Consider the following 26,274-nt stretch of genomic DNA (forward strand, 5'->3'; position numbering starts at 1 on the left):
CGAAGCCGTGTTCCACGTTCTCTCCAGATGCGAATCCGTTGAGAACCATTCTCCAGACGAAATCGGGAGTCATCTGTGAAAAGAACATTGGTCCATTTTTCGACTGTCCAGGAGGCATTTTGACGACTCTACTCTAGACCCCTTTTGTTAAAATGCCAAAGAAGCGCAAATACAGCAGGTCTCGATACAGCACGTCCAGATGTCAGTTGCTGCGCAGTACGAAGGCGGTATCGTCGTGCCCTTTCAGCCACGTAACGGTCCTCTCTTCCTCATGTCACACGTGCTCGGTCATGCCTGGTCTTCGTGGTACATTGCGGTCTCTATAATCTGTCGCCACATCCGAAAAACAACAGAACAATTCACTTAAGCCATCGGACCACTTGAGTTTCCGACTGCCCTCATTCCATTCTTCCTATGGCCCTCTACAGCAATTGTGGATGTGAGATTACCCAGCAAACATTACTCCGTTTCATAGGTGCCCTCACGTCATCGTTGGCGTGGTTATCCGTTGCTACCTTCCGTGCAGAACACGACCGTACGGACATCCGTTGACAGTTTGTATCATTATATCGAGAATTAGACACAGGGCGGGGAAATAGCGGTTTGTTGCTTTAATTTTGGGCACCAGAGTATAAGAGGTGCAGACTGCGACTTACGTACGTGTGTGCTGTCTTCAAAGATCTTCCCAAGGAATGTAACACAAAATCGATATCGTTAACCCTTATTTGGCTATGTTGCTCCCAAACAACATCAAAATTGCACACTGTTTTCTGCAGCATGTTTCTAAGTTTTGTCCTTGGAAGGGTAATGCTGGCAACATTTAAAAATCTCATATGCAGCGATATTCTCTGTGAAATGTTTCTGAGTAGTGTGCATCTTTAGCAGACATCTTCCAAGGTTACGTGAGCATCAGTTACCGGTGTAGCAATTTGATTAGCTTTGCGGCGCTGTTTTTAATTGTGCAACGAAAACTGCGCATCAACTTAAAAAGGAAGTCTTGAAGGTGAGTTACAAATGTGTTAAGGAATTCTTACCTGGGATACTGCAAGCGGACTTATCTTTTCTGGGCAGACGAAGCCTGGTTTTGAGTATTGGATGGACAATAAGACCAGAAAGTGAAGTAAACATGGGCACCTGCGCCAGTGAATGAGGTACAGTATGCCAGTTTTGATCGCTGACCACATAAAGGACCAAAAGCGATGATGCGGAATTTCCCCTCACGGATAGTTGAATGTTAGATCCTGAGAATGTGGAAATGTGGAATTGTCCTGTGCTTTGTAGCAAAACGGATTTTTTTTTAAGATATTTCACATGCAACAGTCCAAAACGCAAGCATTTTTGCAGCCACAGTACCAACATTGTAGTAATTTTATTGTAGCGTCCATGAGCCTTTTGTGGGCAATGATACTTCTAGGTAAAATATTGTATTTTGATTCAAAGTATGCAGCATTGTGCACATGACAATACAGGGTGATTCTCGAAAATCTGCAAATATTTTAATATGTTATTCAACAAGTAAAACTAAAGAACATAGTTCATAAAGACATAGGTCCGCAAATGTTTAGTTACGGAGTTACGGCTAATAAAAGATTTTACCTGAAGTATAGCAACTGCGCTAAAATGAAGCCATCGCAAAACCGTACGAGGTAAACGTAAAGCACGATCTCCATTTATTTTGTTATTATTGGTCTAGTGAATCTAATAAAACATGTCAAAGACGTGTATCTGTAGTAGTTTTGCAGAACATCCAGGGAAGCGAAGAAGTCATTTCGTAAAGTTTTTAATTTAATAACTACTTGGCCCGATTTGTTTTTTAAGGTCCATACAACTACACAAAGTTTGCAACAGAACTTGTAGAGAATTTAATTTTGGGAAAATGACGGTAATAAACATTATATGAAAATGTATTAATGTGTCACATAATCTGCTTTTATTAATACATACCACAAGCGAATTCATGTAAACCGAAAAAAAAAAACAAAGCTCAGTGTTAAGGAAGTTGTACAGTGTACATACAAGCTCACAATGCTTTCAAAACAACTCGTTTCATGGTTAGAAAACGACTGAAAAAACTCTGTAACGGTTGCCAACAATGACATAAACGTTTCTACATTATTAATGGAAAGTAAACAAATTTACTTGTTAATAATATTTGTTTCTCTGTATGTTCTGGAAAACTACAGCAGATACACGTCGCCGGCCGGAGTGGCCATGCGGTTCTAGGAGCTGCAGTTTAGAACCGCGCGGTCGCTACGGTCGCAGGTTCGAATAATGCCTCGGGCATGGATGTGTGTCACGTCCTTAGGTTAGTTAGGTTTAAGTAGTTCTAAGTTCTAGGGGAGTGATGACCTCAGATGTTAAGTCCCATAGTGCTCAGAGCCATTTGAACCAGATACACGTCTGGGACATGTGTTATTAGTTTCACCAAACCAATAACAACAAAATAAATGAAAATCATACTTTACTTTAACCTCGTACAGTTTTACGATGGCTTCATATTAGCGAAGTTGCTAAACTTCAGGCAAAATCTTTTATTAGCCGTAACTCCGTAACTATACATTGGCGGATCTGTGTTTATATGAACTTCTTTCTTTAGTTATGCTTGTAGAATAACGTATTAAAATACTTGCATATCTTCGTGAATCATCCTGTATACATTCAACTTAAGTAATTGAATAATTTTTCTTCGCGGTATTCTGAATTTTCCAAACATGGACCTTGCCGTTGGTGGGGAGGCTTGCGTGCCTCAGCGATACAGATGGCCGTACCGTAGGTGCAACCACAACGGAGGGGTATCTGTTGAGAGGCCAGACAAACGTGTGGTTCCTGAAGAGGGGCAGCAGCCTTTTCAGTAGTTGCAGGGGCAACAGTCTGGATGATTGACTGATCTGGCCTTGCAACATTAACCAAAACGGCCCTGCTGTGCTGGTACTGCGAACGGCTGAAAGCAAGGGGAAACTACAGCCGTAATTTTTCCCGAGGACATGCAGCTTTACTGTATGATTAAATGATGATGGCATCCTCTTGGGTAAAATATTCCGGAGGTAAAATAGTCCCCCATTCGGATCTCCGGGCGGGGACTACTCAGGAGGATGTCGTTATCAGGAGAAAGAAAACTGGCGTTCTACGGATCGGAGCGTGGAATGTCAGATCCCTTAATCGGGCAGGTAGGTTAGAAAATTTAAAAAGGGAAATGGATAGGTTAAAGTTAGATATAGTGGGAATTAGTGAAGTTCGGTGGCAGGAGGAACAAGACTTCTGGTCAGGTGACTACAGGGTTATAAACACAAAATCAAATAGGGGTAATGCAGGAGTAGGTTTAATAATGAATAGGAAAATAGGAATGCGGGTAAGCTACTACAAACAGCATAGTGAACGCATTATTGTGGCCAAGATAGATACGAAGCCCACACCTACTACAATAGTACAAGTTTATATGCCAACTAGCTCTGCAGATGACGAAGAAATTGAAGAAATGTACGATGAAATAAAAGAAATTATTCAGATAGTGAAGGGAGACGAAAATTTAATAGTAATGGGTGACTGGAATTCGAGTGTAGGAAAAGGGAGAGAAGGAAACATAGTAGGTGAATATGGATTGGGGCTAAGAAATGAAAGAGGAAGCCGCCTAGTAGAATTTTGCACAGAGCACAACTTAATCATAGCTAACACTTGGTTTAAGAATCATGAAAGAAGGTTGTATACGTGGAAGAACCCTGGAGATACTAAAAGGTATCAGATAGATTATATAATGGTAAGACAGAGATTTAGGAACCAGGTTTTAAGTTGTAAGACATTTCCAGGGGCAGATGTGAACTCTGACCACAATCTATTGGTTATGACCTGTAGATTAAAACTGAAGAAACTGCAAAAATGTGGGAAATTAAGGAGATGGGACCTGGATAAACTGAAAGAACCAGAGGTTGTAGAGAGTTTCAGGGAGAGCATAAGGGAACAATTGACAGGAATGGAGGAAAGAAAAACAGTAGAAGAAGAATGGGGAGCTCTGAGGGATGTAGTAGTGAAGGCAGCAGAGGATAAAGTAGGTACAAAGACGAGGGCTGCTAGAAATCCTTGGGTAACAGAAGAAATATTGAATCTAATTGATGAAAGGAGAAAATATAAAAATGCAGTAAATGAAGCAGGCAAAAAGGAATACAAACGTCTCAAAAATGAGATCGACAGGAAGTGCAAAATGGCTAAACAGGGATGGCTAGAGGACAAATGTAAGGATGTAGAAGCTTATCTCACTAGGGGTAAGATAGATACTGCCTACAGGAAAATTAAAGAGACCTTTGGAGAGAAGAGAACCACGTGTATGAATATCAAGAGCTCAGATGGCAACCCAGTTCTAAGCAAAGAAGGGAAGGCAGAAAGGTGGAAGGAGTATATAGAAGGTTTATACAAGGGCGATGTACTTGAGGACAATATTATGGAAATAGAAGAGGATGTAGATGAAGACGAAATGGGAGATACGATACTGCGTGAAGAGTTTGACAGAGCACTGAAAGACCTGAGTCGAAACAAGGCCCCCGGAGTAGACAACATTCCATTAGAACTACTGACGGCCTTGGGAGAGCCAGTCATGACAAAACTCTACCAGCTGGTGAACAAGATGTATGAGACAGGCGAAATACCCTCAGACTTCAAGAAGAATATAATAATTCCAATCCCAAAGAAAGCAGGTGCTGACAGATGTGAAAATTACCGAACTATCAGTTTAATAAGCCACGGCTGCAAAATACTAACGCGAATTCTTTACAGACGAATGGAAAAACTGGTAGATGCAGACCTCGGGGAGGATCAGTTTGGATTCCGTCGAAATGTTGGAACACGTGAGGCAATACTGACCTTACGACTTATCTTAGAAGAAAGATTAAGAAAAGGCAAACCTACGTTTCTAGCATTTGTAGACTTAGAGAAAGCTTTTGACAATGTTGACTGGAATACTCTTTTTCAAATTCTAAAGGTGGCAGGGGTAAAATACAGGGAGCGAAAGGCTATTTATAATTTGTACAGAAACCAGATGGCAGTAATAAGAGTCGAGGGGCATGAAAGGGAAGCAGTGGTTGGGAAAGGAGTGAGACAGGGTTGTAGCCTCTCCCCGATGTTATTCAATCTGTATATTGAGCAAGCAGTAAAGGAAATAAAAGAAAAATTTGGAGTAGGTATTAAAATTCATGGAGACGAAGTAAAAACTTTGAGGTTCGCCGATGACATCGTAATTCTGTCAGAGACGGCAAAGGACTTGGAAGAGCAGTTGAACGGAATGGACAGTGTCTTGAAAGGAGGATATAAGATGAACATTAACAAAAGCAAAACGAGGATAATGGAATGTAGTCAAATTAAATCGGGTGATGCTGAGGGAACTAGATTAGGAAATGAGACACTTAAAGTAGTAAAGGAGTTTTGCTATTTAGGAAGTAAAATAACTGATGATGGTCGAAGTAGAGAGGATATAAAATGTAGACTGGCAATGGCAAGGAAAGCGTTTCTGAAGAAGAGAAATTTGTTAACATCGAATATTGATTTATGTATCAGGAAGTCGTTTCTGAAAGTATTTGTTTGGAGTGTAGCCATGTACGGAAGTGAAACATGGACGATAACTAGTTTGGACAAGAAGAGAATAGAAGCTTTCGAAATGTGGTGCTACAGAAGAATACTGAAGATAAGGTGGATAGATCACGTAACTAATGAGGAGGTATTGAATAGGATTGGGGAGAAGAGAAGTTTGTGGCACAACTTGACTAGAAGAAGGGATCGGTTGGTAGGACATGTTTTGAGGCATCAAGGGATCACAAATTTAGCATTGGAGGGCAGCGTGGAGGGTAAAAATCGTAGAGGGAGACCGAGAGATGAGTACACTAAGCAGATTCAGAAGGATGTAGGTTGCAGTAGGTACTGGGAGATGAAGCAGCTTGCACAGGATAGAGTAGCATGGAGAGCTGCATCAAAACAGTCTCAGGACTGAAGACAACAACAACAACAACAGGGTTAAATATAAAATTCCAGCTTCTCTCCTAGGTATAATAATAGATGAAAATCTAAACTTGACTCAGCACGTAACTGCAGTGTGCAAGAAGACATAAGCATCTCTTCACACCATACGAAAATATAAAAAAACTCTTCCTTCCTGACCTGATAAAGGAACTTGTACAAGCACTTATAATTCCAATTATTGACTACAGCGATGTTATTCTGCAAAGCCTATCTCAGGAACGCTCACGGTGCCTGGAATTTGTTGCGAATGCCTGTGTTCCTTACAACCGTGGTATTCTACTCTTTGATCACATTTCACCGTGACACCCACAGCTATCCTGGCTGCCGCCAAACAAGCGCAGAGATTTTCATACCCTCCGTCTCCTCCACTGTCTTATCAACATACACTGTCCTTCGTATTTCTCCTCCACCTAACGCTCCTAACTCACCAGTTTGGCAGAATCATCTTAGCAGAATCAGCCGCTCCCATCAGAGCAAAATTCTTTCTGTCCCACTCCATCGTTCAGCCACGTTCCCGAAGTCCTTCCCAGAAGCAGGAATCCGGCTCTGGAAAAAACTCCAGCATTATATTAGAGAACTGAATAACATCTCCAACATCAGAAGACAGTTAATGACATATCTACTGAAGCAACAATACGGATTAGCATTGTCCCTGAACCTACTCGTTACCCTTGAACATTCGTCCTTCCGACTATATCTTCTTCATTTCCCAATATTCTTAGCCGATGCAGTCTCCTTTATTTCCTTTCCCCAGAACTCGCTATTTCAGAAAAAATATATTTTGTACTCCTATAAATTCTTCTCACAACTGCCACTGTCACTATTGTAATAATTGATATTGTTATTGTCGCCATTGTATGTGTTGTTGTTGTTGTGGTCTTCAGTCCTGAAACTGGTTTGATGCACCTCTCCATATTACTCTATCCTGTGCTAGCTCCTTCATCTCCCAGTACCTTCTGCAACCTACATTCTTCTGTATCTGCTTAGTGTATTCATCTCTTGGTCTCCCTCTACGATTTTTACCCTCCACGCTGCCCTCCAATACTAAATTGGTGATCCCTTGATGCCTCAAAACATGTCCTACTAACCGATCCCTTCTTCTAGTCAAGTTGTGCCACAAACTTTTCTTCTCCCCAATCCTATTCAATGCCTCCTCATTAGTTATGTGATCTATCCACCTTATCTTCAGCATTCTTCTGTAGCACCACATTTCGAAAGCTTCTATTCTCTTCTTGTCCAAACTAGTTATCGTCCATGTTTCACTTCCATACATAGCTACACTCCAAGCAAATACTTTCAGAAACGACTTCCTGATACATAAATCTATATTCTATGTTAACAAATTTCTCTTCTTCAGAAACGTTTTCCTTGCCATTGCCAGTCTACATTTTATATCCTCTCCACTTCGACCATCATCAGTTATTTTACTTCCTAAATTGCAAAACTCCTTTACTACTTTAAGTGTCTCATTTCCTAGTCTAATTCCCTCAGCATCACCCGATTTAATTTGACTACATTCCATTATCCTCGTTTTGCTTTTGTTGATGTTCATCTTATATCCTCCTTTCAAGACACTGTCCATTCCGTTCAACTGCTCTTCCAAGTCCTTTGCCGTCTCTGACAGAATTACAATGTCATCGGCGAACCTCAATTTTTTTATTTCCTCTCCATGAATTTTAATACCTACTCCGAATTTTTATTTTGTTTCCTTTACTGCTTGCTCAATATACAGATTGAATAACATCGGGAAGAGGTTACAACCCTGTCTCACTCCTTTCCCAACCACTGCTTCCCTTTCATGCCCCTCGACTCTAATAACTGCCATCTGGTTTCTGTACAAATTGTAAATAGCCTTTCGCTCCCTGTATTTTACCCCTGCCACCGTCAGAATTTGAAAGAGAGTATTCCAGTCAACGTTGTCAAAAGCTTTCTCTAAGTCTACAAATGCTAGAAACGTAGGTTTGCCTTTTCTTAATCTTTCTTCTAAGATAAATCGTAAGGTCAGTATTGCCTCACGTGTTCCAACATTTCTACGGAATCCAAACTGATCATCCCCGAGATCCGCATCTACCACTTTTTCCATTCGTCTGTAAAGAATTCGCGTTAGTATTTTGCAGCTGTGGCTTATTAAACTGATAGTTCGGTAATTTTCACATCTGTCAGCACCTGCTTTCTTTGCGATTGGAATTATTATATTCTTCTTGAAGTCTGAGGGTATTTCGCCTGTCTCATACATCTTGCTCACCAGCTGGTAGAGTTTCGTCACGACTGGCTCTCCCAAGGCCGTCAGTAGTTCTAATGGAATGTTGTCTACTCCGGGGGCCTTGTTTCGACTCAGGCCTTTCAGTGCTCTATCAAACTCTTCACGCAGTATCTTATCTCCTATTTCGTCCTCATCTACATCCTCTTCGATTTCCATAATATTGTCCTCAAGTACATCGCCCTTGTTACTATTATTATTATTATTATTATTATTATTACCACCACTATTAGTAACAGCTGCAATACTACGACTACTGTCACTATTAACTGCAGTAGTTCATAGTCAGTATAATTTACTCACTCAGACACTCGGAGTGAAACGTTCGCTTTGGGTAGTTGCTTGTATGTACGTAACATCCGTGTTAGATCTGTCGCTCACAGTCAATGTTACCTTTAGGCTAATTCTTGAAGATATTTACGATCGTCGTTCTAAAGTTCTCGTGGTCCAGGTATTCTGTACCACAGCCGTATGCGAACTTGATTTCGTCACACTTCTTCTCCTTGCAGCTTGTCACTGAAAGAAAACTTCACTGAAATACACTCCTGGAAATGGAAAAAAGAACACATTGACACCGGTGTGTCAGACCCACCATACTTGCTCCGGACACTGCGAGAGGGCTGTACAAGCAATGATCACACGCACGGCACAGCGGACACACCAGGAACCGCGGTGTTGGCCGTCGAATGGCGCTAGCTGCGCAGCATTTGTGCACCGTCAGTGTCAGCCAGTTTGCCGTGGCATACGGAGCTCCATCGCAGTCTTTAACACTGGTAGCATGCCGCGACAGCGTGGACGTGAACCGTATGTGCAGTTGACGGACTTTGAGCGAGGGCGTATAGTGGGCATGCGGGAGGCCTGGTGGACGTACCGCCAAATTGCTCTATACGTGGGGCGTGAGGTCTCCACAGTACATCGATGTTGTCGCCAGTGGTCGGCGGAAGGTGCACGTGCCCGTCGACCTGGGACCGGACCGCAGCGACGCACGGATGCACGCCAAGACCGTAGGATCCTACGCAGTGCCGTAGGGGACCGCACCGCCACTTCCCAGCAAATTAGGGACACTGTTGCTCCTGGGGTATCGGCGAGGACCATTCGCAACCGTCTCCATGAAGCTGGGCTACTCTCCCGCACACCGTTAGGCCGTCTTCCGCTCACGCCCCAACATCGTGCAGCCCGCCTCCAGTGGTGTCGCGACAGGCGTGAATGGAGGGACGAATGGAGACGTGTCGTCTTCAGCGATGAGAGTCGCTTCTGCCTTGGTGCCAATGATGGTCGTATGCGTGTTTGGCGCCGTGCAGGTGAGCGCCACAATCAGGACTGCATACGACCGAGGCACACAGGGCCAACAACCGGCATCATGGTGTGGGGAGCTATCTCCTACACTGGCCGTACACCTCTGGTGATCGTCGAGGGGACACTGAATAGTGCACGGTACATCCAAACCGTCATCGAACCCACGGTTCTACCATTCCTAGACCGGCAAGGGAACTTGCTGTTCCAACAGGACAATGCACGTCCGCATGTATCCCGTGCCACCCAACGTGCTCTAGAAGGTGTAAGTCAACTACCCTGGCCAGCAAGATCTCCGGATCTGTCCCCCATTGAGCATGTTTGGGACTGGATGAAGCGTCGTCTCACGCGGTCTGCACGTCCAGCACGAACGCTGGTCCAACTGAGGCGCCATGTGGAAATGGCATGGCAAGCCGTTCCACAGGACTACATCCAGCATCTCTACGATCGTCTCCATGGGAGAATAGCAGCCTGCATTGTTGCGAAAGGTGGATATACACTGTACTAGTGCCGCCATGGTGCATGCTCTGTTGCCTGTGTCTATGTGCCTGTGGTTCTGTCAGTGTGATCATGTGATGTATCTGACCCCAGGAATGTGTCAATAAAGTTTCCCCTTCCTGGAACAATGACTCCACGGTGTTCAATTTCCAGGAGTGTAGTTTACTCCTTTCTGCAGCCATTCTTCTATAATTGAAAAACTCAAGTCAGACAAACGACAGATCCATTTTACAGTAAAGTTCTGAGAAATGGCAACCACGTAACTCGACATACAAGGAAGCATTTAAGCAACGTCTGCCATCAGAGTAAGTCACTTCAAAGACGGTTTTCCTTTATTCCAGCCGTTGACAATGTCGGTGGCTCTCTTGCGCTGGGGAATCCATCGCGCCTTTCATATATCCTATCAAAGCACCACTCCTCGTCCAGAGCCAATGACCTTCTTTCCACATTTCGTTGTGGGTTTTGGCCGCAGCATATTTCCCGCACCATTTGCTCATGTAGATACAGGGGTGCACCCTGTGAATTATTTTTCCCTCGTTTACTCTACAACCAGTTAACATAGAACACGAGCGCCTTTGGCTACTGTAAGAAACCACAATAAACATCACATCGCGCTACACACTTCAGACACTCAAATCGTTTTAATACCATTTGTCATATTAAAATTGTTATTTCTTGGATAACTATTATGTAAAAACGGTACTGTATGGGTGAAACCCAGGTCCGGTGTAGGTGACGGCCTGATGGCCCTAACCTGGTTAGGTTAAATAAAGAAATAAGTACAATAATCTGGAACAGAGTATGGTAAAACACACTTCGTGCCTAGAAAAAGTGAAACACCCAGAAGGGGAGGTGGAAACGACACGAACTTCACGGGTTGAGAAGGTACATGTTGATTTCGATGATTAGAAATTGGAATTAGTTTACAAAGAACTTGGCAGTATGACCCCACATCCCAGTCTGACGTTACCCCCGCCCCTCTCCCCCCTCTCCCCCAGCCTCTGGTCTAGGTGCATGCACTGTTTCGGCCAGGAAAGGTGGGTGGTAGAGAACTGTTGCATCCTCTCTTGAGGGAAGCTGGTCCGCAATTGTTGCAACTGGCCCTTGATATCCTGGATACTGGAAGTGAAACGGATTTGACGTCCGAGCTGGTACCACGCACCTTCTACTGGTAATAGATCTGGCGATCTTTGTAGCCACGGAAGTACTCAACGTCAGTCAGTTTACAGAGGCACGTGCCGTGTGTGAACAAGCATTATCCTGTTGAAAAATGGCCTCACGATGTTACCGAATGAGACGTAACATATGAGGAAGCACGATGTCCGTGTCGTACTATTAAGCCTTTAGAGATCACCCAGTCAGTATTATTGGCCGTGACCTGAAGTCATACGTGGTGGCGGCCCACACCTCGACGGCAGAAGTAACACCGCTCCCAAACAGCGGAAGAATGACACGTCTCCCCAAATCACCGCCACACTATCTGACAATAGCCATCCGGATCAGTGCAGAAGTAACATTCATCAGTGAACGCAATGTTCAGGAATAGTCCTCTTCAAACACAGCCGCTTGTATTGTGATGTTAACGGCAGCCCAGTCCGGTTCCTGATAGTCTCTGACCGATGATATGGAATGCCACAGAATGTTGGAGGGAGTCTGTCACTTGTTCCCAGATGGCAGAATCAGATGTGATGGGACCACAATGTTCTTGGTGCAGAATAGGCGATCTTCGCTTGTGTTGGTTAGACGTGCTCGATTGCAACCTTAACCAGTATGCCCACCCTCACATTCCCAAGCAGTCTGACATCGCACCACTGTCTCAGCCGAATGCCCCCCAACTCTGGATATAGCTCGATTCGACCAGCCGACCACACTGAGATCCCACAACGAGACCCCTTTCAAATTCTGTCAGATGCTGACAACGCTGTCTCACTCGATAAGTGGCGTATCCGTGGCCTTCACAGTCACCACTCAACATCTGTCGCTGATCGTGCCCCTTACGTACCTCAATAGCTCTCGTGACATTAAACACACACAACATTAATGCAGTCTGGTTTACAGAGTTGGTGTACAAAGATACACTGATATTCGACCATGTCCTCTGGGTATTTCACTTTTTTTGTCAGACAGTAACTTATGAGGATGGTTTGAAAAGTTCTCTTAACGGAATACAAAAAAAGTACTTAAACCACTGAAACTTTTTCTATTTTTCAACGTAATAGCACTTGGTCCAGGGATGTTCCAGTGCCTTGATCCCATTTCGAAAATGAGTTTCCTCCAGGCCTGCAAAATAGTTGTCAACTCTGGCTATCAATTCTTCGTTTAAAGTGAATCTTCGTACACCAAGAAAAATTTCCAGTTTTGGGAGGAGTGAATAAAGCGGGTGTGGCGACAATTCGTTTAATTTTGCCGTGGCGACGGCACATGTTTTTGATCCAGTCTGTCAAGAGTCGCGGCACCAATCTTGCGGATAACTTTTTTAATTTCCAATTCTTCAGTTAAAATGTGATATACCCTGTGATATGACACCTGCCAAGCATGAGCAGTTTCATGCACTTTCGATCGACGATCCTCCATGACCATTTTGTGCACTTTTGCTATGATTTCTGGAGTAGTGACACATCTTGGCTTATCACTGCACGGATCATCATCTAAACTCTCCCGACTGAATTTAAATTCATTTGTCGACTGGGCAACAATTGAATATGAAGGAGCAGAGCCCCCCAGTGTATTCTGGAAATCGGCATGAATGTCCTTTGCTTTGATACCTTTCTTTACGAAGTACTTAATCACTGCTCGAATCACCTCACCGCCACAGCTCTCTTCCAAGAGCACTGACGTGGCACGTTTTTACAGGCAGCAGTCCAATGAATATCACATGAACAACTCGTCGGGCTAGCGCTGACCTCTTGTGGTGATTCCTAGAATTTTTCAAACCATCCTCGTATTTAAGAAGAACGAAATATCACATTTGGTGATGATGGGTTAAACAGAGGGGGTGGAAGGCAAAATTTTAATTTTGAAGAAGGTGGGGGGGGGGGGGGGGGGGAACGGTATAGGGTTGCATCACGATAAATTGTGGGAACTTCTTGTCTTCTCGCAAGAAAAGGGGTAGAGATTAAGGGAGGATGCAGAAGGCGAAGAAAATAAACTGGACCAACTAATGAAATCACAAGGTAACTGAGCTGATTGGTTGGTTAGTATAGACTATGACCGTCTCCGCCTGAACGATCCACATTTCTAGATAATAGTAAATGGCCAAATGTGGCCTGTTAGAATTTTTAATTTTTTTGTGATCATGGCAAAAGGAAGCAGACTATTCTTGTTAGTATGCTATACATCATTATTTCACTGTACTTTGTTGTGATATTAGAGGTAAAAGTGCCATTATAAATAGAGATTAACCAGTCTCAGGATTCCAGTTGTTACATGGGCAAATGCTTGTGGCTAATTTAACGGATTTTCAAATCATATATGCCAAACCAAATGACAATACCAGAGAAGTAAAGTTGCTACTCACCATATAGTGGAGAGTCGAAATAGGCACAATAAAAAGATTAACATAATCATAGCTTTCGGCCATTAAGGCCTTTGTCAGCAGTAGACACACATACACACATGCACACATACTCTCACACAAACACAACTTGCACACACATCTGCAGTCTCAAAGAGCTGAAACTACACTTCGAGTAGCAGCACCAGTGCATGATGGGAGTGGCGACTGGGTGGGGGTAAGGAGAAGGCTGGGGTGGGGGGTAGGGATAGTATGGTGGGAGTGATGCACAGTGAAGTGTTGCAGTTTAGACGGATGGCAGGAGAGAAGGTGTGGAAGGGGAAAGGGGTAAGTAGCGGAAAGGAGAGAAATAAAAAAAATTACAAGACTGACTGTCAAGGTGAAATGACAGCTGTGTAGTGCTGGAATGGGAACAGGGAGGGGTCTGGATGGGTGAGGACAGTGACTAACGGAGGTTGAGGCCAGGAGGGTTACGGAAACGTAGGATGTATTGCAGGGAAAGCTCCCACCTGCACAATTCAGAAAAGCTGGTGATGGTGGGAAGGATCCATATGGCACAGGCTGTGAAACAGTCATTGAGATGAGGGGTATCATGTTTGGCAGCGTGTGCAGCAACAGGGTGGTCCAACTGTTTTTTGGTCACAGTTTATCGGTGGCTGTTCATGTGGACAAACAGCTTCTTGGTTATCATGCCTACATAGAATGCAGCACAGTTGCTGCAGCTTACCTTGTAGATCACATGATGGTTTCACAGATAGCCCTGCCTTTGATGGAATAGGTGATGTTAGTGACCGGACTGGAGTAGGTGGTGGTAGGAGGATGTATGGGACAGGTCTTGCATCTAGGTCTATTACAGGGGTATGAGCCACGAGATAAGAGATTGGGAGCAGGGGTTGTGTAAGGATGGACGAGTATATTGTGTAGGATGGACGGGAAGAATAGTGGGTAGGACATTTCTCATTTCAGGACACGACGAGAGGTAATTGAAACCCTGGTGGAGAATGTAATTCAGTTTCTCCAGTCCCAGATGGTACTGAGTTATGAGGGGAATGCTCCTCGGTGGCCGGACTGTGGGACTTTGGGAGGTGGTGGGAGACTGGAAAGATAAGACACGGGATATTTGTTTTTGTACAAGGATGACAGGATAATTACAGTCAGTCAAGGCTTGAGTGAGACCCTCAGTATATTTAGAGAAGGACATGACAGCGAGATATGATTATGGCGGAGGAAATCATATATGTTGGGGGAAAGATGCATAGAGTATTGAGGAGGAATAGGTAAATGGTGCTTACATAATGGAAGAGGAAGTAAACTGAACGAATATAGTAATACATCTGTTCTAATGCGTAAATTGAAGGAAGGTACAGAGGACCTTGACAGTGAGAAGCTACGTCTGGGAGGGCTTTGTGTCTCGTATGTGTGTGTGTATGGTAGTGACTTCGAAATGATACAGTATGTTCAAGGCAGACCAGAACTCTGTACTGGATTGAACCCTTGACCCTGAGACTTTGTGTTTCATGGGCAAGTGCTCTAACGACTAAACTATTTGGTGGAGCACTTGCCCGCGAAATGCAAATGTCCTAGGGTTGAGTCCCGATCCAGCACATAGTTTTCATCACTCAGGAAGTGTTTTTTCAGCGCACACTCCGCTCCAGAGTGAAAACTCGTTCTCGAATGGTAAAGTAAGTTGGACACAATGGACTGTGGGTGCTATATTGGTTCACAACCAGCTGTCGATTTTTGAAGTAGTGAGGTTTTCTCTCAGAAAGTAACTGATCAAGCAGATAATCTCCATTGATTTTTGAGAACATTTCTTATGGAAAACAACTGTCTGGACACAAACAGTTTCGACTGCAAAAACATATATTTTGTGGTAATCAGTTTCGGTCAGTTTTTGACTATCCTTGGGCCCTCATACCATGATGGCGGTGGTGGTGAGTGGAGCGGGTGCTGTAACTCCACGAAAGTCAAGTGCTGATGTTCTTAGAGTTACAGCGTCTTCTCCACTCACCGCTACTGCCTACAATCTTGGTATGAGTCTCTGAGGATAGTCAAAAACTGACTGAAACCGGTTACCACAAAATAAATGTTTTTCGGTCTAGACTGTTTGTGTCCGTTTTTAAAATCTCTATTGAGAATGTCATTTTTTTAGTAAGTATGAGGTGGATGTTCGTCAGTGGTATAAAGAAGACAGAGGAACGTGGTGTGTTCCAGTCCCAGATGCACGTCACAGCAGAGCTGCTACTTCTTCTTTTGCAGGCACCCGCACCCGTTGTACTACTGGCCGTATGCATCTCCGGTGTCGTGGTCAGAACTGAAGCGCTCGTACGCTAAAGGAGCTGTGGCCACAGACCCCTACTCATCCTACTACAGGAACGCGTACCAGTACCCCTACTACTACAACTACAGTCCGTACTACCCGTATGGCGCATACTACCCATACAATCCGGTGGTACCGGCCCCTGCACCTGCGCCTGCGCCAGTACCTGTGGCTCCACCTGTACCTGTGGCTCCACCTGCACCTGTGGCTGCACCTGTACCTGTGCCTGCGCCAGCACCACCTGTGGGATCGTCCGTGTACTACGGCACCTGGCAGTAACAAGATGCCGCCTACAAGAAAGCAGCTCCTCCGGTGTCACCCGACAACTCACATTGTGTGGTATCGCGTAACTTATAATTACACATGTACATGCTCCTTCCTTCATCAGCTGAATAATTACAGCTCTCCACTCGATTCTTATACCATTACATATCAGTTCAACTGTAGAGTACAAACATTTCGTGCAACATCAAATAAAACTTCATGATATTAACGATATTTATAATATAACAACATTACCTTCTAGCAACTTCAGTTCCTTTTTTTCTATCCTGAAGCACCTTCACGTCTACTTTTATGATAAGCTCAATAATTTAAAAAGACTTGTTTATTTTTATACTACTGATGTCTCGCCACTCCGTCACCATTTCCCGACGAGTGTTACACATGCACTGTTACATTTGAGGTCAGGACACCGGCGGTAGCGATGCTAGCGCTTTGACCTTCAACACGGCTGTTGTTGAAAGTTTAAGCTTCGTATCGCCGCACCGCGCCCAGAGATAGCACTGCAGTTTGGAATCTTACAAATGCAGCCCTAACGGAACAGACGCACAATTCGTATTTTATTTTTGTCAGTGATCGTAATTTTCAGAAGACATTGTTGAAAACATACTACATACACCTGCAACAAACGAACATATAAGGCATAAAACTTAAATTTAAGTATTACGTAACTCATGTAATGCAGTTCCTCCCGCGACCATGGATCACTAAACAGCTTACACACATACAGCGATTATAGCAACATTTACGTTTCAGTTCTAATGTTAACGTGCAACCGAGCGTTGGAGGTAGATGTACAATCATGCTCATAAATTAAGGATAATGCTGATATATGGTGAAACAACTCTCTGGTGGGCGGTTTGCAGGTTTAAATCACCTCGGTGTTCGATCATGCGGTGCATTTGACCTGCGGTCGTCGCACTGTGGCGCTGGCAGCAGTCCACATATGCAGAGGCGTGTTGGTGCATGTCAGTGTACGGTGAAGCAAGTAAGTGTGCAGACGTTTTCAGACGTGATAATGGTAACCGTGTGTTGAAAATGGCTCAAAGAACACATATTGATGACGTTATGAGGGGTAGAATACTAGGGCGACGGGAGGCTGGTCAAACACAGCAGGTCGTAGCACGGGCCTTCCGTGTGCCGCGAAGTGTGAGCTCAAGATTATGAAAACGATTCCAGCAGACAGGAAACATGTCCAGGCGCTATAGTACGGGACGTACAACACCACAAGAAGACCGATATCTCACCAACAGTGCCTGCAGATGGCCACGGAGTACTGCAGGTAGCCTTGCTCGGGACCTTACTGCAGCCACTGCAACAGTTGTCTCCAGACACCACAGTCTACAGACGACTGAACGGACATGATTTATTCAGAGATCTGCAAGGTGCATTCCACTGACCCCTGGTGGCAGCAGAGCAGATAAAGCCTGGCGTGAAGAACACACTACATTGTCATTGGGACAGTGGTCCCAGGTTATGTTCACGCTCGAGTCCATGTATACTTTGAACAGTGATTCTCGCCGGATTTTCATCTGGTGTGAACCAGGAACCAGATACCACCCTTAATGTCCTTGAAAGGGACCTGTATGTGGTTTGATGGTGTGGGGTGGGATTATGATTGGTGCACGTACACCCCTGCATGTCATTGACAGAGGAATTGTAACAGGTCAGGTGTATTGGGACGTCATTTTGCACCAGTATGTCCGCCTTTTCAGGCGTGCAGTGGGTCCCACCTTCCTCCTGAAGGATCATAACGCACGGCCCCACCTAGCTGACATCGTGGAGGAGTACCTTGAAACAGAAGATATAAGGCGAATGGAGCGGCCTGCTCCTTCTCCAGACCTAAACCACATCGAGCACGTCTGGGATGCTCTCGGTCGACGTGTTGCTTCGTGTCTTCAAACCCCTTCGACACTTCAGATGCTCCGACAGTCACTGGTGCAAGAATGGGAGCCTATACCCCAGCAGCTTCTCGACCACCTGATCCAGCGTATTCCAACCCGTTGTGCGGCCTGTGTACGTGTGCATAGTGATTATATCCCATATTGATGTCGGGGTACATGAGCAGGAAACGGTGGCGTTTTGCAGCACATGTGTTTCGGGACAGTTTTCTCATCTTATCACCAATACGCTGGACTTGCAGATCTGTGTCGTGTGTATTCCCTATGTGCCTGTGCTATTAGCGCCAGTTTTGCTTAGTGCCACGTTGTGTGGCACCACATTCAGGAATTATCCTTAATTTATGAGCATGCGTGTAGATGCGGGAATCCTGCATTGCCTCCCTGGGTGGGTCGAGACGCTGTTTAGAGTCCCCCCTTCCCCTCCCCCTCCCCCTCCCCCTCCCCAAATGGAGCTCCGAAGCACCGTGTGCTGGGGACGTCTCCAGATGGCGCTCTGCTTTTTCCATTTTCAGGTTCAGGCCCGGTTCACACAGAAATGACGCCTGGCAGCGATGAGACAGGCACGTGGTGTAGGTGAGACTGAGCAATACACACTGAAGTGCACGCTTGCACAGAGGTTTCTGCCACTACTAAGTGCCTAGTAGACAGCCATACGTGACATGTCACAGTATTCTCACTTGAAAAACGGAATTTCTATGAACAAGTATCGAGTGAAATAGTGGATTTGCATGTCTGACTGCAGAAACTTATTGACTGAAGGTGTAAAATGATGACTGCACATGTTTAGTGTAGTTGGAACAGGAATAAAGTTAAATTTTTCTTATCTTCTGCGGCTGCTGGTGCAGTTTTATGATGTGTTTTGACCTGAATTGTTGTACTTTTTAAAATAAGCTTTCTACTTCTGCAATAAGTCTTTCAGCAGCACAACATTGTAATAGCACAGATTGTTCGTTCAGCAAAAATTTAAAAATTTTTCAAAGATAAGAAAAGCAATTGAGTGATAACTGCTGCAGAAATATGCAAACTGGTGTTTAACCTCACAGCGTGCATTAAGAAATTCCCAAAACGCAAGCATAAAATAAGCAAGCAAATAATTAAGTATAAAACATCCAGAACACGTTACACCTCAGTTATGTCAGTAACAAAATTCCATTTGATATTCAATGTCTGCTGGAACACACGTTGGTTTTTCGACAAAACGTGGACAAAAACAGTTACTGAATGCATTAGTTAAAACTTCCGGGCTTAGAGGCCGAGGTCGACCTGTGACACTACTTCTTCCTGATGTTTCGTTGCCAGCTGCGTGCAAAATCTTCCGAAGCTCTTTCATACATAGCTGATATGTTTCCCACTGACACAGTAGCTCTGTTTAGGCATTGCTTGTCCACGAATTATTTCCAGTATGTTAATTAGGTTTACGAACAAACCGAAGGAGTGGCCATGGGCAGCCCTCTGAGTTCAGCTGTTGCTAATCTATTCATGGAATTTTTTGAACGGCAGGCTCTGCAGTCTACCAGTAAAAACCCTTTGAAGTGATATCGATATGTGGGTGACACTCTTGTGGTATAGAATCACGGTGAAGAGGAATTGTATTGCTTCTTGGTGCACCTAAATAAACACATCAAAAACGGTTTTGCATCACCTCGGTTCAGAGAGTTCCGGAACCTGTACAGAAAATTGGAATAGAGATCAACATAAACATCATTTCCGCCCTTTTTATTGCTCATGAAAACCACACACTGCAAGTTGTGTCACCATACAGCGACACGTTCAGAGGTGGTGGCCCAGAACGCTGTACACGCCGGTACCTCTAATACCCAGTAGCACGTCCTCTTGCATTGATGCAAGCCTGTATTCGTCGTGGCATACTATCCACGAGTTCATCAAGGCACTGTTGGTCCAGATTGTCCCACTCCTCAAAGGCGATTCGGTGCAGATCCCTCAGAGTGGTTAGTGAGTCACGACGTCCATAAACAGCCCTTTTCCATCTATCACAGGCGTGTTCGATAGGGTTTATGTCTGGAGAACATGCCCACCCTCTAGTTGAGCGATGTCGTTATCCTGAAGGAAGTCATTCACAAGATGTGAACGATGGTGTTTCGAATTGTGTCCCTCGGCAATATGCTGCCGATATGGCTGCACTAATGCCACCTCAAAACATCAGAGAACCTCCACCTCGCTGCACTTGCTGGACAGTGTTTCTAAGACGTTCAGTTTGACCGGGTTGCCTTTAAACACGTCTCCGACGATTCTCTGGTTGAAGGCATATGCGACACTCATCGGTGAAAAGAACTTAATGCCAATCCTGAGCGGTCCATTCAGCATGTTGTTGGGCCCATCTGTACCGCGCTGCATGATGTCGTGGTTGTAAAGATGGACCTCATCATGGACGTCGTGAGTGAAGTTGCCAATCAAGCAGCCTATTGCGCACAGTTTGAGTCGTAACACGACGTCCTGAGGCTGCACAAAAAGCATTATTCAATATGGTGGCGTTGCTGTCATGGTTCTTCTGAGCCATAATCAGTAGGTAGCGGTCATCGACTGCAGTAGTAGCCCTTGGGCGGACTGAGCGAGGCATGTTATCGACAGTTCCTGTCTCTCTGTATCTCCTCCATGTACGAACAACATCTATTAAGGTTCGCTCCGACATGCCTGGACACTTCCCTTGTTGAAAGCCCTTCCTGGCACAAAGTAACAATGTGGACGCGATCGAACCGCGGCGTTGCCCGTCTCTGCATGGTTGAACTACAGACAACACGAGCCGTGTACCTCCTTCCTGGTGGAATGACTGGAGCTGATCGGCAGTCGGACCCCGCTGTTCGTGCATATTTGTTTAAATCTTTGGGCGGGTTTAGTGACATCTCTGAACAGTGAAAAGGACTGTGTCTGGGGTACAATATTACAGTCAAGGAGTACTGGGAACTGGGGTGATGCAAAACTTTTCTGACGTGTTTGGTATATAAGCTGTAACTTGTCCGTACTCGTGTTCGTACGTCTTCTCTAGATGCCTTATAAGTGTGAAGAGAGGAGAAAAGGTACTTCGTATTATTCTTCCAGAAAATTACTCACCTACGTATAACAATGAGATGCTTATTTTTTCTTGTGCTTAATACTGACTATCTTTATCGCGGCGTATGAAAAGAGACATTGAAATCACTGCGACATTTTTGAGAAAGTTAATTAATCTTATCATTAGTAAAAAGTGGTTGAATTTTAAACTCTAAATATCACTGATAGTGCGGGAACCCTTTTGCTAAAGTCCAAAAAAATTGTTGACGTAATATTATTTTATCAGAGACCTCTATTCCACACCTAAGACAACAACATGTACGTTCTTTGGTCTGGCTCACGGCAGATTTAAATGTTATTTTTGAGCTTCAATCTGCTTAGCTGTGGGTCACTGGTAACTAATTATTGGGTACCCTTTCATAAGAAAGCGAGTAATAAGATAACGAAAAGTACAATTAAATATAGGAGGCCTTCTTTTTTACGAGGTTCCTCCATATGTGGCACCATACAGTAATAAGAGAGAAAGCGAGTAATAAGATAACGAAAAGGACAATTAAATATAGGAGGCCTTCTTTTTTACGAGGTTCCTCCATATGTGGCACCATACAATAAGAGAAGTTTTACACAGCCATCCAGGCCACGTCGTAACGCAGCCATTCACGCCACGCCGTAACACTACTGAATAAATCCCAACAACACAAGATAACCTCATAAGCAGAACTGTATCTGGAGGAAAACCGGAACATCTACTCTCTTCTGCCAACGTACCGCTCTTGTTGCACCATGGTGTTAGTGTAAGACATGTGTAACTTACTTTCTGAAGTTCCTGTATACAGGGTGTTACAAAAAGGTACGGCCAAACTTTCAGGAAACATTCCTCACACACAAATAAAGAAAAGATGTTATGTGGACATGTGTCCGGAAACGCTTAATTTCCATGTTAGAGCTCATTTTAGTTTAGTCAGTATGTACAGTACTTCCTCGATTCACCGCCAGTTGGCCCAATTGAAGGAAGGTAATGTTGACTTCGGTGCTTGACATGCGACTCATTGCTCTGCAGTACTAGCATCAAGCACATCAGTACGTAGCATCAACAGGTTAGTGTTCATCACGAAAGTGGTTTTGCAGTAAGTGCAATGTTTACGATTGCGGAGTTGGCAGATGCCCATTTGATGTATGGATCAGCACGGGGCAATAGCCGTGGCGCGGTAAGTTTGTATCGAGACAGATTTCCAGAACGGTGTACCGACAGGAAGACGTTCGAAGCAATTGATCGACGTCTTAGGGAACGCGGAACATTCCAGCCTATGTCTTGCGACTGGAGAAGACCTAGAACGACGAGGACACCTGCAATGGACGAGGCAATTCTTCGTGCAGTTGACGATAACCCTAATGTCAGTGTCAGAGAAGTTGCTGCTGTACAAGGTAACGTTGACTATGTCACTGTATGGAGAGTGCTACGGGAGAACCAGTTGTTTCCGTACCATGTACAGCGTGTGCAGGCACTATCAGCAGCTGATTGGCCTCCACGGATACACTTCTGCGAATGGTTCATCCAACAATGTGTCAATCCTCATTTCAGTGCAAAGGAGCCAGCGGCATTTTTACCCCCACCTTGGCGAAAACATCAGTATCAGCTACACCCATTTCCGAAACGTGATATTTTACATATATCCCAAATGGCCTTCTTGCACAACGTCGAGTGTCAAAAAGTCTTTCGAAAAGTGGGCGAGCAACAGAATGGCGTGCAGGAGAGAAGGGAGAGAAGTAAAGTTTCTTCACCTGTCACAGCATGACGAGTTGCTGTCTGAAGTGAAGTGGCAGGTCACCAGCCTCGAATGTCCACAGAGGGAGACGAGACAATTTCACATCACTTTACACTGCTGCAGTACTGATTAAGTTGCAAGAGAGGTGACGGGCAATACATGAATAACGGGAGTCCTTTCTGCGGTAGGGTCCAGAGGTTGCAATGCCACAGCAAAGGCGGTAAAGCGTATCGCTACCACAGACATTAGCGAGGACTTAGTGCAGTCCGCAACGACGTATGAGAGGCACTCCACACATCCTTCTCAGCAATAGCAGCGCTCTCACACTGATGTCAATATGGCGTTTAGCTTTCAATTGCACAGCCCCAGTTTGAGAGAGCTTCTGCAGTCAGCTTCGTCGCCTAGGCCCAACGAGTAGTTACAATTTTTGACGAACATGTAGTGTTATTAATGTTGAAAATTGTATGGCAAGAGAGCATTTGTTAATTAGTGCATCAAGTGATGTTTCGCTACCCAGTTACAGCTGTAAATTATCCAGCATTCTGTGGTAAGGAAATGAGTCAAAATTAAGTTATTCATTTACTCATTTATGTAATAAAGCGAATTAATATTTCTTGCATTCTAGTTTGATGAGCCATCTTCAAGAGCAACCAAGGAACCCACAGTTGTGGCCATACGAAAGTATTTTCTCCTGGCCACAATACTTTCAGCCTCTTCTTCATAATGTACAAGGTAGCAGTAAAAATCTACGGCATAGACTTGTGACCAGGCTATTGGGCTGACTGCAGCCCCTCTCTGCCTGCTGCAGCACAAGTGGGGGGATTGGTGGGTCCCTCGCCCCAGCCGCTCTTTACCCCCAGGGAAGATACGCAGTATTCATTCTGAGAGCAAGCTGAGGAACTCTGGGACTGTCCTGGAGGGACTAGAATTTCCCCATTTTGTCTGTGATTGAACCCCTGAATCTCCAGGCATGGAGTCTACTGCTCTACGCGTTTTTACTTTATTTCTTTCTTTTAATCTGTTTCTTCGTCGCTTTTTCATCAGGGATTCTGTGTGGATGTTGGTCGACATCTTTCAGATTTCATCGATGACAGCTTCACTCAGTTTATTTTGTTACAGATGGTGGTCACTTCTCTCACTGAACACACTGAGGCAGCGAGCCCGCGCCCATTACACCACAACGTCCACCACTGTACAATGCACTCATATCACCAAGCGCACAGAAACAACGCCATAATGAAGAAAAGAAATAAGCTGGCTTCAGAAACTCTGCTACAGACCACTCCTAAGTTGCGAATGAAGTCGTAGAGGGGAACAATGAGTATGAACTGACGCGTTACCTGGAATTCATATACACTGACGAGCAAAACTTAAGGAGGAAACTAACTTTCGCATGATGTGCCCCAGTCTAGTAACATAGCTCGATGAAAGTGGGACCGTATGAAGAAAGAACTGTTACAGTATAGCACAAAAGGTAACTGAAAGAAGTAGGCAATGAGACGAACAAAAATGACACTTGTATTTAAAAACAATAATTACACTGAAGTCACCGCATTTTATGATGGTTCCCTGAACTTTACAACAGGGGGTACACTGATCTTAACATGATGCGTGATCGTCACGGATAGCAGCTCATGTTCTGCAATGTGCTCCGATGGCGGGCACCAGGTTGGCAAGGGGTTCTTGTGGTAGGCTGCTGCATTCCGCTACCGGTGAGGTTCACAACTGCCGGATGGTCGTTGGTGCATAGGTCTCTCCAGCGCATCCCACATGTGCTCGATTGGATTTAAGTTTTGGGGGAAACGGGCAAGCCAGTCCATTCGCTCAACATCCTCTCGTTTCAAAAGTCCTATTCGCTGTGGAAGCCCATTGTCATCCATAAAAATGCACTCAACGCCGAATGCAGCCTTAAAAGGACGCACGTGGGGTAGGGGTACAGTGTTACAATAATATTGCCTGGTCACTGTACCGTATTCAAAGATCTGGAGATCAGTATGTCCATGTAACAGTATGCCTCCCCGCACCGTAACTCATGGACCACCAAAACCGTGCATTATGTGCTTCCCCCTCTCGCCATATGACGGTACGTCCAGAATCGCTAATCAGACTGAATTTGTTGTCAGCCAAGAAGAGCACGCGATCCAAGTCCTCGTTGGTCCACTCCCTATACGCTTGGCACCACCGCAAATGGTGCCTCAGATGTATGTATGCCAACGAGACAGAGCGTACTGGTCGTCGGGTAAACAGACTACACCCAAGGACTCGCTGTGGATCGCGTGATTGCATACCTTGCACTCCTGTTACATGTGGTTGTATTTGCACCCTCTGTTTGACGTTAGTGGCTTCTTGTCTGTTGCACAACGTAGCGGTCACTGCTGCCATAGTTGGAGGTCAACAACCTCCTCCCCGTCGGGCAGCAGTGCCTGTGGTTCGGAATTTTCTCCGTGCGCGGTTCGCAACTTTGTCCATGCTCGCGAAACAGTGCTGTGAGCAATACCATAACTCTTGGGCTACATCCATCACGCTTCGTTCTTCTACCAGTTTCCCGATGATTCTTCCGTACGTGAAGTCATCCAAATGTTGTAATGAACAACACCACTACACTCCACTGTAACTGCTCGCTAATCGACACACACATTGTCTTTCTCCGTTCCTTTACGTGCCTCGTGTTACGGGGTCGATCACATTGGCGCCATGGACACGCTGATTTCCGGCCACATGACGTCCATCTTTCTGTGCACGAAGGGGACACCTCAGGCAACATGCTGCCGCACTTTCATTCACTGCCACCTAGTTGTTAATGTGTTGTATTACTTTATCTACGACTGCATGCTGAAAAGTAATGATCCTAATTTTTAGTCTGAGAACTCTTCATGATTTTTAAATAAAAGAAAGGTTAGTAACATTCTTCATCTTTATTTTTCATGTCCACATTTTTTAAAATACATGTCTACATATTTATTTCTCAACACAGCCACCCAGGCGACGAACACATTTATCTCCACGAAAGACTAGATTGTTGATACCATCAATGCAGAATGTCAGACATCGTTAAGAGAGCCGCAACGTCACATCTGCTTCGACCGCTTCATCACAATCAAAGTGAAGTCTTCGAAAAGTGTCCTTTAAGTGGCCGAGCGGTTCTAGACGCTTGTGAAACAACACAATGATCCTATCTATGTTAGTGTGCTGAAGATTAGCTATATCAAAGTTTGAGCTTTCTTTAGACTTTATCAGGATTGTGAGAAGTTCAAAGTTGAAAGACGAATTGTTCTGAGCAACTCATAGGTAGGGAAATTGACTCTGAAAAGGTTAAAAGAAGAAGGAATTCCTGCAAATGAAATACCTAAACCACCTCCGACTTGCTGATGGAACATCCTTTTTTCCCCTCTGGAGCAGATAAACGTCAACAACCAATGGAACTTAACAGA

General features: G+C 44.6%; 1 protein-coding gene across 1 annotated transcript in view; it reads left to right on the plus strand.

Annotated features, from left to right (window-relative positions):
* Window positions 1-16,378, plus strand: part of LOC126272048 (nematocyst expressed protein 4-like) — a 34,778-nt gene extending 18,400 nt beyond the window's left edge. The window contains exon 3 of the mRNA XM_049974563.1: window positions 15,825-16,378. Within this exon, the coding sequence (XP_049830520.1) occupies window positions 15,825-16,164 (340 nt within the window). The 3' untranslated portion in view covers window positions 16,165-16,378. The remainder of the gene's footprint in view (window positions 1-15,824) is intronic.
* Window positions 16,379-26,274: the final 9,896 nt, after the last annotated feature.

Source organism: Schistocerca gregaria, chromosome 5 (genome assembly GCF_023897955.1).
Source record: "Schistocerca gregaria isolate iqSchGreg1 chromosome 5, iqSchGreg1.2, whole genome shotgun sequence".
In the NCBI taxonomy this organism is placed as follows: domain Eukaryota; kingdom Metazoa; phylum Arthropoda; class Insecta; order Orthoptera; family Acrididae; genus Schistocerca; species Schistocerca gregaria.